The sequence below is a fragment of the Molothrus aeneus genome, chromosome 6, assembly GCF_037042795.1.
Source record: "Molothrus aeneus isolate 106 chromosome 6, BPBGC_Maene_1.0, whole genome shotgun sequence".
Taxonomy (NCBI): Eukaryota; Metazoa; Chordata; class Aves; order Passeriformes; family Icteridae; genus Molothrus; species Molothrus aeneus.
Genome location: NC_089651.1, coordinates 27,142,174 through 27,155,395, shown reverse-complemented (window position 1 = coordinate 27,155,395; position 13,222 = coordinate 27,142,174). Strand labels below are relative to the sequence as shown.

General features: G+C 47.2%; 2 protein-coding genes across 2 annotated transcripts; both read left to right on the top strand.

The window, feature by feature from the left end:
• The first annotated feature begins 4,865 nt into the window (after positions 1 to 4,865).
• RIOX1 (ribosomal oxygenase 1) lies at positions 4,866 to 6,680 on the top strand. The gene is made up of 2 exons (XM_066552261.1): positions 4,866 to 5,114; positions 5,151 to 6,680. The coding sequence occupies exons 1-2, from the start codon at positions 4,881 to 4,883 to the stop codon at positions 6,636 to 6,638; spliced, it is 1,722 nt and encodes a 573-aa protein (XP_066408358.1). The 5' UTR covers positions 4,866 to 4,880; the 3' UTR covers positions 6,639 to 6,680.
• An 84-nt stretch (positions 6,681 to 6,764) lies between these two features.
• LOC136558218 (acyl-coenzyme A thioesterase 6-like) lies at positions 6,765 to 10,581 on the top strand. The gene is made up of 3 exons (XM_066552539.1): positions 6,765 to 6,773; positions 7,236 to 7,316; positions 10,000 to 10,581. The coding sequence occupies exons 1-3, from the start codon at positions 6,765 to 6,767 to the stop codon at positions 10,579 to 10,581; spliced, it is 672 nt and encodes a 223-aa protein (XP_066408636.1).
• The last annotated feature ends 2,641 nt before the right edge of the window (positions 10,582 to 13,222 follow it).

The window sequence follows — 13,222 nt, the reverse complement described above, 5'->3', positions numbered from 1 at the left end:
CTCAGTGGGACAGCAGGAGAGTATGCTATTCCCTAAGGACCTAAGAATATATTACACACACATTCATGACAATGCAAACTCCTTTATCCCTACTGCAGACCCCGGAGGCCTAACATCATTCTTCCCTATTGGTTATCTAAAATAATGTCAGTGATTAAATCTCCCTTCTCTAATCACACCATAATATTATCCCTTCTAGGAACAAGCCATACCAGTATAAATACTACCATATATGCATTTTTATGCTCACAAAGAAGAATTCCATATTTCTGGCAATATATATAAAACAATAGGAGCTTTTGTGTCTGAATGAGCACTGGAAATGTTCAAAAATACTTCTATAAGGTGCCATATTGGTTAGTAGCAACACATATCTACTATGGGAAGCAAATAAGCAAGTACTACAGGGGCTTTCTCCTGTCGTGTTCTGAGTAGATCTGAGCCAATATGGTTGCTAAACCAAGGCATTCTGTTTGCACAGTATTTTCGTCTTGGTAGTACAGCATCTGAAGTGAGCAAGCAATTTCAGAGTACTTCAGAAAAACTTCAATATAGGGAAGAAAAGGTAAAGTCTTTTTGCAAGGCTTCTGACTAGAAGAAGCTTACAGGAGAAGCAAATGTTGAATAGGGCTGCCCTATGTTGGCACAGCTATATGTTAATCTTGAAATAGTGGGTATAAGTGTATTTAATGAACAAAGCTATGCAGTTGCCATCATTAGTGCAGAAAGGATATGAGGAGCAAGAATCTTTTAAAACCTTTCTTCCATGGAAAGGCATCAGCCAAACATCTTCTCAAGAGCCAAGGTCTGTGCATATCAAAAGGATATTCTCTAGCACAAGATTTATGCATTGACTGTACTTTCTACCTTGGTTCTTTAGATGTGATTAATCCCACATGACAAGTATTTCATTCAGGTCCTCTTTGCCTTCATTTTAGGATGGGGATTTTCTCTTCATGGCCATTTCTTTCTCTCCTTCTGCTGGAGCCTTGAAGTCTGGAGCTTTGTATTTAATCACTGCCTATGGAGTCACTGCAGATGGTATCTGCTCAATGCTACCAAATGCTAGATGGCATCTAATAAAAGTACAAAAACCCTCATAAAATTATTTCAGAATTTGAAAGTACACATGCCTATTCAACGGGGTGAGTAAACTCAGCCAAGGGTTCTACTTAAATACATTATTTTAATTCAGCTTTAATTCTAATGTTTCTGCTTTAGTGTCACATGGTACAAAAGAAAATGTCTGTGCTTCCAAATCCCTCCAAAAAGATAATTTCACAGGGAGGACAGGACCTTCTAATTATGATTTTTACAAATGTGCTTTAATTTGGCTGTTCCATGGCAGGGAAGGCTTCTTTACTCAGTGGGGTTCCTTGTACAAGACAACCAGGATTAAAGACCACAACCAGTCACTGAATAAGAAAATTCCTGAGAAGAGAGAAACAGCTGGAGGGAGGCCAAAGCTGCTGCCAAAAGATGCTTCAGTGAGTGAGTGCATTCACTCTGATGAGGGAGGCCAGAGGATAGCTCTTGAGAAACAGTTCCTGAATTAGCTTTCAGTCTTGTTATATCTGGCAGTGAACTTTATAGCTTTCACAATGAGCAGCAGGCTTCACAATCCATCCGAGTGTCCTTCCAGCGATGACACAGTGGATGTAGCTAGGCTGTATAAGAAAGATTGTCAGCTAAGCAAACCTGTTAGTGAAGGCTTGAAATGCTCCTTATCCTTACTAGGTATTAGTTTTGGCATGAAAACAAAACTGATGGTGCAAAAGGAAGGTCACCAGCAAAGTAATAATGAGAAGAAGGATTAAGCTGGGCTTAATTTTCTAATAGTGACTGGTTTACATTAATGATTTTCTGGGAACACAGAGAAGATCTGCGCAATGGTGAACAACTGAGTATCTAATACACAGGAAACTGCAAAGAATTTTGTCCTTTCCACTCATTAGTGAAGACTACTCATAGCTTTGCAGGGTCAGGACTTAAACCAAACTGCTCTTTAAATTTGAGATTTCAATTATTTGAATGGCATAAGGTTAAAATATCAAATGAACCCTACATCTCTTTAAGGTGCCATTTACTTACTTCTTTTGAAGTCACTTGTGACTCTCTAATGTGGTGAGGTTGTACTCACCACATTTATATGTCCTCTTAAATAAAACACATGTGGCTCTTGGCAATGCAGCTTATACGTTCATAAAACCCAAGCAATTTTGTGCTAAATTCTAATTAAGAAATTTAATTGAGCCTCCAGTTGCTACTCTGTCTGTGTAAGCAGCAGCTAGGGATCACCTAATCATTCAGAGATCTGTATTGCTTTCCTTTTGTTTATTTAAAGAGCTGTACATGACACATATTTCTTTCGACAAGTTCCCTTTAAATATTGGACAATGAAAGCAAAGAGCATGTAAACTTTGTGGCTATTCCTAAACAACCATCTGAGTACTCTGTAAGTGACACTGAAGCTCTCTCTTTTTGCGCTAGGTCAAAACCCTTTCTTGTGTCACACAGAAAAATAACAACATTTTTTATTCTCAAAAGAATTTATTATTAGAGAGACTAAATTGTCAAAATAAATGTTTTCTTGTTATAGAGATTTAACCACTATTATTTTCCACTGTGTCCTTTGCTCAGAGACTTTGTTATATATCTAAAAAACCCAGTGTCAATCAACTGTCTCTCAGCAGTAGAAAGTGACATCCCTATGAAGATCAGGGGCCTCAAATGAGACTTTGAACCCCCTGTACTGGTAAACATCCAGAACAGCTTTGCTGCTGTCATTACAGATATCCTGATGTAACTCAGGTCAGGCTCTGTGCACAGCGCCTGGCTTCTTCTCAGAAGGATCAGTTGCACTCCAGTAAATTAAGCAGTAACACAAATAACAATCCAGACACCCAGGTTTTTCAAAAGTCTTCCCCCTGCCAAGCCTGTTTAGCCGTGCTTACGTATAATCAAAGCCTACAATGGCCTAACTTTTACCATATTTCAAGCGCTTTGCATCTCGATTTTGTTAAGAGTCCAGTTCTGTTGAAATGGTTTCAGCTGATAAGATTATTCTAGTAAGCAGGGCTTAACCTTGGGGAAACAAAGAGTGGATTGAAACAGGGTTCGCCCTTCCCTTCTCTTCTAGTCTACAGATGCACGCACAGGCTGCCTGCGCTCCCCTCTCTCTGCGCTCCGCACCCCGCGGGTCACCTTGCCAGGCAGATGCGGCGCTCCCTGCGCGCGTTTCCCGGAGCGGGGCGCACAGCGCTGCCTGGCAATTCTGCTGGTCGGCCTCTGCCACCTGCTGGCAAAGCCGCAAACGGCCCAGGCGTGAAATCGGAGCCTGAAGGCTGCCTGTGCACTCCTAAAATCCGTCTCCATTAACTAAAACCATCGTGGCGCAAAGAGGACAGTCTTCTACTGCCGTTGCTCTTCACGCAGCTTTGGCTGCGAAGGCTATGCCCGAAGCACTCCGTCAGAAAAATACCTCCAAAATTAAAACAGTTGTTCTTGCACATATACATAAAGGCCTTCATTGATTGGAGCATATTGGTGTTCTGTGAGACTGATTTGTGTTGTTTTTAAGGCAATTCAAACAACCTTTGAGGTATCTGCATCAATTCTAGAATTGAGATTAACAGCTGAACTTATCCTCATTAGGCCTGATTTCTGCTCCTGAATTGTGGTAAAATTGAAATGTAGGTCTGGGTTGAAACCTGGCAAAAGGTGAAAATTCTCTTTTCAGCTTTATATCCTATGCCTGCTACACTAAGTAGCCCACACAACAAATCTGCATATGCCTTAGAGTGTTAGCTGTTTAATATATTGTGTGCAGCTGATATTCATATCTGTGAGAGGTTAATAACACCCTGTGAACCAGAGGGTTCCTGGGCATACTTGGGTAATTGCTGCAGTTAAATGCTTTAGACTCACAGCAGCCTCTGGAGATGAAATTCTCATGCAAAATTCATTCCCATGAATTACTGAAGTTCATCAAAGATTCTTCTCACAAAAGTACTGCATAGCGAATTTCTTCAACTGAAGCTTGTATCTTGATCAAAAATATGTCTGTCAATGCAAACCTCTACCTCTGCCTCAAGCAGAGTCTTGTTCTACCCCTCTAGCAAAGCTTCCTACGCTGAAGCTGCAGCCTCTGGAAGCGCAGAGCAGCCCTCAGGCTGCCCAGCACCACTAATGCTGGCCTTCTGGGAAGCCTCGGAGAGAAACAGAGAGGAAACAAAGGTCTGCCCAGGTTATTAGACAGTGAATGGATTTGGGAAAAAAAAAAAAACCAAAAACAAAACCAAGAAACCAACAAATACTATGTGACATGACCGTCTTTTGGGTTTTTGGGATCCTTTTGAGATGACAGCCTTTCAGCTGCCATCACCATCAGAAGCACAAGAAAAGGGGAGGGGGGTGGCACACAAGAATTAGCTCCATTCAATTTGGGTTGCTACTCCTTGTGCAACACATTATGAAATGAGTGTTAGCTCATCTAGACTCATTAGGTCACAAAATAATTCCAGGCTGTCTGAAAGCATATCTTTACCGTACGCCTTCAGACAAAACATAACTTTCTGAACGTACTGCTTAGAGCGTACATCCAGAACGAAGCTTCCCAGCCAAGGAACAGACCTGCATCGTACCAAGGCGAATCGCCTCTCTTTTTCTTCCGCAGGGCGGGGGAAGCAAATATACCCAGCACATTTTAAGCGGCGGAGATGACAAAAGACAAGACAAGACATTCTGTTCCACACGGCACCACAGGCACCCATGGAATGCGTCTTTCCGGCGGCAGACGGGGGGGCGGGGACAGGCGGGGGCGGGCTCCATCTCGTGCCCGGGGCGCTCCCGGCGGAAGCGGTGGCGCGGGGCGGGGAGCCATGGCGGCCATGGTGGCTGAGCAGCGTGAGTTGGGGCGGCTCTCGGCACTCGCCGTGTACCGCCGGATGGCGGGAGCCGGGCGGATGGAGCGGCGCCGCCGCGCGGCCCCGCTGCCCGCGGGTCGCAAGCGGGCCAAGGCCCGCCCGAGGCGCGGCCGGGCGGGAGGCGGCGGCTCGGAGTCGAAGGCTCCTCCGCCCGCGGCACCCCCGAGCCGCGTGGAGCTCCCCGTGGAGGTCCCCTTGGAGGCCCCCGTGGAGGCCCCCGTGGAGGCCCCCGTGGATCCTCGGCCCGAGGCGACGGCCGCCGGGCCTGATGCGAAACCGCGTGGCGGCCCCAAGGCGATGCCAGGCGGCCCGCGGCCGGCGGGGGAGGACGGCGGCGGTGTGTCGGGACTGCTGCGGCGGCTGGCGCGGCTGGAGGACAGCCGGCAGCGGGCGGCCGAGCTCTTCCGCTGGCTGCTGGCCCCGGTGGCGCCGGCGGAGTTCCTGGGGCGGCACTGGGAGCGGGCACCGCTGCTGCTGCGGCGGGGCGACCCCGGCTACTACGCGGGGCTCTTCTCCACGGCCGACTTCGACGCCGCCCTGCAAGGAGGAGAGGTTCACTTCGGCACCCACCTGGATGTGACCAGCTATGCCGAGGGAGTGCGGGAGACGCACAACCCCTCCGGAAGAGCCCTGCCCGCTGTCGTGTGGGACTTCTACCAGAACGGCTGCTCCCTGCGCCTCCTCTGCCCGCAGGCGTTCTCCCCTACCGTCTGGCACTTCCTCTCCATCCTGCAGGAGCAGTTTGGCAGCATGGCAGGGGCGAACACCTACCTCACGCCCCCGGGTACGCAGGGCTTTGCCCCCCACTATGATGACATCGAGGCCTTCGTGCTGCAGCTGGAGGGGAAGAAGCACTGGCGTGTCTACAGGCCCCGAACAGACGCTGAGGTGCTGCCTCAGTTCTCCAGCACAAACCTCACGCAGGCTGAACTCGGTGAGCCTGTGCTGGAGACTGTGCTGGAGGCTGGAGACCTGCTGTACTTCCCCCGTGGCTTTATCCACCAGGGTGATTGTCTCCCTGATGCACATTCACTCCACATCACTGTGTCTTCCTACCAGAGGAATTCCTGGGGGGACTTTCTGGAGAAGCTCCTCCCAGCTGCCCTGCAGATGGCCCTGGAGGAAGATGTGGACTACCGACGGGGGCTTCCAATGGACTACCTGCAGTATATGGGGGTTGCTAACTGTGACAGAGTCGATGCTCGGCGAACGGCCTTTGTGGAGAAGGTGCAGAGCCTGATAAAGAAACTTGTTGACTATGCACCCATTGATGCTGCTGTGGATCAGAGAGCCAAGTCGTTTCTTCATGACTGTCTCCCTCCAGTGCTCACGCAAAGTGAAAAGGCACAGAGTGTCTATGGCTTCCCGGCCCGGTGGCAAGATGGAGGCCCCTGCAATGTTGATATCCTGATAACAAAAGACACCGAAGTACGCCTGCTCCGTCATGGCATCGTTAGACTGTGTAATGAAGAAGCAGGTGTGATGCTATACTACACTACAGAAAACTCAAGAGTGTATCATAAGGAAGAACCCAAGTTCCTTGAGCTAGATCCTGAATATACAGACAGTATAGAATTTCTTCTGTCTTCCTATCCAAATCATGTAAGTGTGGCTAACCTTCCATGTGAAACCTTGGAGGAAAAGATTTCTCTAGCTACACTTCTGTTTGAGAAAGGTATTCTGACTACAAAGAAGCCTCTGGCAAAAATCTAACCCTTATTTTTTCACAAAATAAAAGTACACTTGTTTAGGAAATGTTCTGTCTTGGTCTTGCCTTCTGTCTGCTAGATATGAATCAGCAGTTCAGGTCCCTGCATCTCATCTGGGGGTAGAAGGTCTATGTCGTGGGTAGAGAAATCAAATGTTATGAATAAAATAAGCATTTGCTGTAGGAGCAATTCTGCATGGCTGAGTGCCTAGAGAAGAGAATTTGTTATCTTCTTTTCACCAGCCATGTTATTACACCCTAGGTAATTGTCATGTTTTCAGAGTATTTTACAGCAGTCTGCTCAGCTGCATGCAGGAAATACTGTTCACAGGCATATTTGGTAATGGTCACCATTCTGTGTGCCTTTGCTGGGATATCCTATATATATGGTGTGGCCTTCAGGCTCATGCTGTGTTGTAAAGATCCCTTGGTCACACATTTACTCTTCCTAAAAGAGGGGCCTGCAGGCAGCTCCCACTCAGTTTGAGCAATCACACCCACCTATGTGGCCCTGCCCTTACTGAATGATGCAGTAAGATTTTCTCAGGCAAACGTGATCTGTTGCATTTGAAATGCTTCAGGTTTGCTTGCTTCCTTTTCAGTCCAGTAATACAGATAAAATATCTTCCCCCACTGGTTTCCCCACAGCAGCCTTTAGCAATGAAATTATTGGTCCTTTCAAGGTAAGTGGGGTGCCTTCCAATATGTTTGGGGATTTTTTTGTGCTGGGTGAAAAAGTTTCATTTTAGGACCTATCAAGTTACACGAATGTGTGCCTGGCTGTGAGGTTAGTTCCCATAAATACTGGCAAACCTCTGAAACACTTTTCCACAATGCTATTTTATCATAGCAGTCAGCAGGTGAGAGATATTCTGTCTTTAAAGCCTCCTGAAGCTATACTCACAGTGAGCAGGGTGCATTGCCCTGTGCTCCTCTGAGCTGTTGGGTTATCCAGGTTTTGCAAGATGGCACCCATATACTCAACTATTCGGGATTTAAGTGTACAGTATATCCTCCAAGATCCCGTACTTGGAACACTGCCAGCCTTTCCTCCCTCTTTTGCCTGTATGCTTTTGCTAAATCTTGAAAGTTGAGCTGTGTAAAATTGCACAAAATCATGCTGGGGTGCCCTTGGGCCTCTTGGCTCTGTGAAGTGCTAGTGGCTGGACAGAAATGCTGTTGCCAAACTCATCCTCTGACCCCCCTGTCTATTCATCCTCACCAGCCATCCTTACCGCACCATTTATGTCCCTGGTAAATATCTCCTGTCTCAGTGGTGCCCTTCCTGGGTTGCTCTGTGTGCAACCACAGGCACCACCACTGCAGCTTTGTTGCTTGGGGCTGTGCTGCAGAGCTGCACCAGGAGCTCATGCAGTTCTTTCTGCGATGGCTGCAAGCACTCCCATGTCTGTTTTGAGCATTTTAATGCCGACCAAAGACAGCATAAAATCTTAGCTTTTCCTTTCCCTGGACTCTGGAAACTGCCTGGGCTTACAGGACACCTTACAGGTACTCCTCACAGATTTACACAGGACTAGCGAGGCACAGTTTCTCTTTTCTTAATTGCTCTTTCTGCAGAAAGCTATTTCTTGCTGAGACCTGCAGAGTATACCAAATTTTTTTAACTAGGAGGTGGTGGTCCATTACAATCCCAGTAAGAAAAGCATATTTTGTAAGGTATCTAAAAATGCCATGTATTATAGCTAACACTAAACTTACATCCCTTTAGATGCTGAGAACCCCAAGCAAAGAAGCATTTCCCCATGTCACGCAGACGTGGTGCATAGCAGAGATTGTCTCCTTTCAGTCTTTTAAGGTATTGTAAGATTCTTGTATAAGGAAACAGCTCTATGTAGCATATCTACAGTAAAAGAGAAACAGTGTTTGCAAGGGAATGTCTTTCTGCACTGTTCAATAAGGGCAGGGCCACGTTAGCTGTGTTACCTCAGGTCCTGGGTGGGAGCTGCCTGTGGTCTCTGTAAGGAAGAGCTGGCTGAGTTTCCTGTAGGGCTTGGGTTCTGTGCAGGGCAGCACAGGCCTGAAGGCCCTGTTGTACAGGCAGCACAGCACAGGCACCAAAGGCATGGGGAAGTGTCATGTCCTCCAGAGGTCATGACACCGTGGCTATTGGAGGGGAATGTTCTGCATGCTGTAAGGCAAGGACCATGCTGATGGTCCCTTCATGGGCTTCCAAGCAGTGCAGAAACACAAATGAAAGTACAGGGAACATATCCACCAATTTTTCCAAGTGAAGCTGAGCAGGACAGGAGAGTTTTGAGAGAGTAAGCATTTATTTGCTCTCATAATCAGACCCTTGGGGCACAGGAACAGCATCTTTTTGAAGGACACAAGGACCATTGAGTTTCACAAAATCTCTATGAGGCACAAAAAGTGGGGAGGGGAGTCGGCAGTCCCACAAGTGCCTGTCACTTTGCCACTTTCAAGAAAGATGCAGAAATACTCATCTGGTTTAGCTAGCACCTGCCAGAATGCTCACCTAGGAAAGGGGAAGGATCAACAGATATTCACTGGTACTATTCAGAGCATGTGTACTATTCAGCTACCACAATCTCAGAGTGACTAAGAAGACAACTGCATTGTGGAGAGGAGGTACCTGCATTTTTTGAAGCAGCTTTCATGAATTGTCACCACATGCCCACACATGAACCCTTAGTCTAAAAAATATAAAGAAAAAAGCCTTTACTGGTAGCCAGCTGTGGGAGGTTTACCTTGGCTGGGTGGATATCTGGATATCTGCCAAGCCACTCTTTCAATCCTCTTTAGCAACCGGAGAGGTGGAGAAACTAAGAAGGGAAACCTTACAGGTCAAGATAAGGAGAGGGAATAATTCATCAATGTTTTGCCCAACATCACTGGCAAAACAGACTTGACTTAGAGAAGATCAATTTAATTTATTGCCAGTAAATAGCAGAGTAGACAGAGAGATATAAAAAGAAAATTAAAACCACCTCTTAATCATATTTGAGCAGCATTAGGTACATCTCTGAGATGGCTGAAACCGTCTCTGTCAAATATGGGGGAACCTTGATCTCCTCTTACAGCCTCCCACTACCAAAACGTTTCCACATTAGCTCTAAAAAATCTTATTTTTCTCTTGCAACCAGAGCTCAAATAGTGTCATTGTGCTTGTTCTCTCTTGGCTATCATAAGGGAATATTTTACATACAATAGAAAAAAAAATGTGTAGGAGATGCCTGTCATTTGTTTAAAAGAAAAAGTAAATATTGCTGTCATATTCTTTGTGTGGTTTTGGAAACTCTCAGCATTAGACAATCTTGCCCATTCATGAATCAGCTGTTGTGCTTTTCAGCTGAGCACTGATGAGCACTTCCTCCTATCTCCCAGGTGAAGGGTCCAGGGGTTGGCCTGCTTGGTTTCTCCAAAGGAGCCGAAGTGTCCCTTGCCATGGCTGCCTTCCTGAAGAACATCTTGGCTGTTGCTTCCCTCAATGCCCCTGTTGCTGTTACATTGATTCCTCTCTCTTACAAAGATAAAATCATCCCCACTGTGACCTTATATGAACACAAAGCCAAGGCCACCAATTCCAAATTTCTTGATTATTCTGATGTCATTGATGATCCCTTTCAAGCCCCTGGCAACCAAAGCCGGATCCTGCTAGAGAAAGGTGAGGCACAGTTTCTATTCATGGTAGGCCAAGATGACCGTGTTGTCAAAAGTGAGTATTATGCTACTGAAGTCTGCAAGCTTCTGCAAGCTCAAGGGAAGGAAAATTTTCAGATTCTCTCCTACCCTGGAACAGGGCACTGCATAGACCCACCCTTTTTCCCTTTGTACCACACAGGAAGCCACCCTGTTTTTCACAAGCAAGCAGTCCTGGGTGGGGAGCTCAGGGCTTATTCTAAAGCTCAGGTTCATGCTTGGTCACAGATCCAGGCATTTTTCAAAAAGTATTTAATTGTTAACTAATGTGCAACAAATAATGTGCAAGCAACACACAATTTTGAACAACCAGATCTGATAAATTCTACTGCAGTTATGAGGTCAAACCTTTGTCACAGCTGTACCACAGTATGTTTCTAAAACTACAGCATATTTCATGATTTCGCATATCCATAAAACAGAAAAATTTGTCCTTTATCTTAAAGCCGTTACATTGCTCATAAATTTTTCATTTTACAGGCCTCCTTCAGGTACTGAAAGGTGGCAATAATGTGTCCCTGGAGCCTTCTCTTCTTTGAGCTGAGATCCTCCATCTGTGTCAGGGGATCGGCTGTGATGATCCCACCCTGCCGTGGGTGCTGGCAGGGATGCAGCAAGGCTCCAGGCACACTTGGCATCTTCCAGTACGTGTGTGCTCACACCATTCCTGCCCCAATTCCCCCATCCCCACCTATGCATGGGAACCCCCATTTATAAAAAAATCCTCAACTTGAATGCAGACAGCTTACACAACAACTCCGGAGCCATGTGGCAGGTCAGTGCCCGCTCCCTGTGCCGGGCCAGCTCCCGCGCCGGGCAGAGGCGGCTGCCCTGGCCCGGCCCCGCGCCTGCAGCCCCACGGAGCCGCGGCCCCGCCTGGAGCCCCAGGACAGCCCCCGCCCAGGGACTCTCCTCCATGGCCCCCTCCATCCGCCTGTCGTCCCCCGCCCGCAGCCTCTTCGATCAGCCGCTGGCCATCGCCGTGCAGGTCAACCCTTGTCACAGCTCCACCAGTACAACTACAGTATCAACTATACCTTTGCATATCCATAACACAGAAAATAAATGGGTTTGCCTTTTCTGTCCCCCTCTCAACCTTTTTGCTCAAGTGTCCAGAAAAGGAATGGTCTTTGCATTAGTCTTTGATAAAACAGGTCATGTGCAAAATGCAGAGCTATGTTTCTTGGGTGGTTCCTATTCCTCTAATACTTGACAGTGCTTTCGTCACTGTGGTCTCTACATGAATATGCTATCCTCAGGTCATACTAATTGTCTGTAATGACAGTTTTGGAGCAGAGATTTCACTGCTCTTCTGGTGACTGTGTCATTGCAATGGAAACGTCTCTGACCTCTGTGCTGCTGGAAGTGTGTAAGAATGGCTGCTATGGCCAGGATGCTGGGCTCTCTCTGGTTAAGCCTTGGGAAAGTCTGTTTGCCTTCTTTGTTATTGGGGTGAGAATTGCAATAAAGAGTCTAAAATTTGAAAGCCGTGTATTCATTTGTTGTGCTTTGGTGTAAGCAGGTTTTGCATCTTGACCACTTTCCCATCCCAGGGTAGATTAAGGGCCCTGTTGGTGGAAAGGCCTTGAGGGCCTCCTGCCCTCCTCAGCAGAGAAGTCACACACTCTAAAACACCTCTGTATCATGAACTGCCACCAGCACCCAACAACTGCCTTGCGAGGACAAAACCAGGGGCCAGGGAGCACCACTTCTGTCAGACCTGGAGGGCTGCCACCTCCTTTGTGAACACCATCCCCTCATGCAAGCTGAACCAGCTGTCCTGGGTTTTCCATTTTGCAGGTGTCCTCCAGGCCAGCTTGATACACTGGGGCAAACCTCAGAGCCAGCAGTTGCCTCTCAGTCCTGTCATGTTTTCAGCACCTGGGCATCCCCATTGTAGCCCTTCCCTGCCCAGCATGTTTCATAACAGATGTTATCAGCAGCACTGTCTGACACCTCTGGGCCTGCCCTAGCACGGATAAGACTCTTTGTTTGAGCGTGGGCTAGAAGGGAATGTGATAGAGCAGGAGGGAGGGAGGAACATAAATCTCGGAGTAGCTCATGGCAATGCCAGGTGTTGTCATCACACAAAATGGCATGTCTCAGGAGATGCCAGGAGAGCAGTGCTGGCTGGTGGGGCTGTCTCTGCCTGAGATGTTCCCAGGCCTGCAGCTTGGCTGAGTTTGAGGAAAAAAGAGCATACAGGAGAAACCCAGGAAGGAGGGATGCAACTGTGTCTGTGTCCAGTCCAGCAGGCCTGCTGTAGAGAACTTCGACCACAGCAGATAAGCACACTATGCATCAACAAGTGTCTGGAGAGAGCCTTTTGGAGATCTTAGTATCATAGAATTGTTCAGGTTGAAAGGGACCTTAAATGTCATATAGTCCGACCCCCCTGCAATAAGCAAGAACATCTTCAACTAGATCAGATTGCTGAGAGCCCTGTCCAACCTGGTCTTGGATGTTTCCAAGCATGGGACATCCATGGCCTCTCTGGGCAACCTGGGACATTGTTTTACTACCCTCATTGTAAAAAACTTCTACCTTATGTCTAATCTGTATCAACTGTCTTATAGTTTAAAGCCACTGTTCTACTAACAAATTTGTCTCCATCTTACAGGCCTCCTTCAGGTACTGAAAGGTGGCAATAAGGTGTCCCTGGAGCTTTCTCTTCTTTGAGCTGAGATGCTCCATCAGTGTCAGGAGATCGGCTGTGATGATCCTGCCCTGCCGTGGGTGCTGGCAGGGATGCAGCAACAGCTCCAGGCAAATCTGGCGTCTCCCAGCACCTGTGGATCCACACCATTCCTGCTTAAATTCCCCCCACCCCCGCCTATGTGTAGGAAACTTCATTTATAAAAGAAGCCTCAACTTGAATGCAGACAGCGTACACAACAACTCCGGAGCC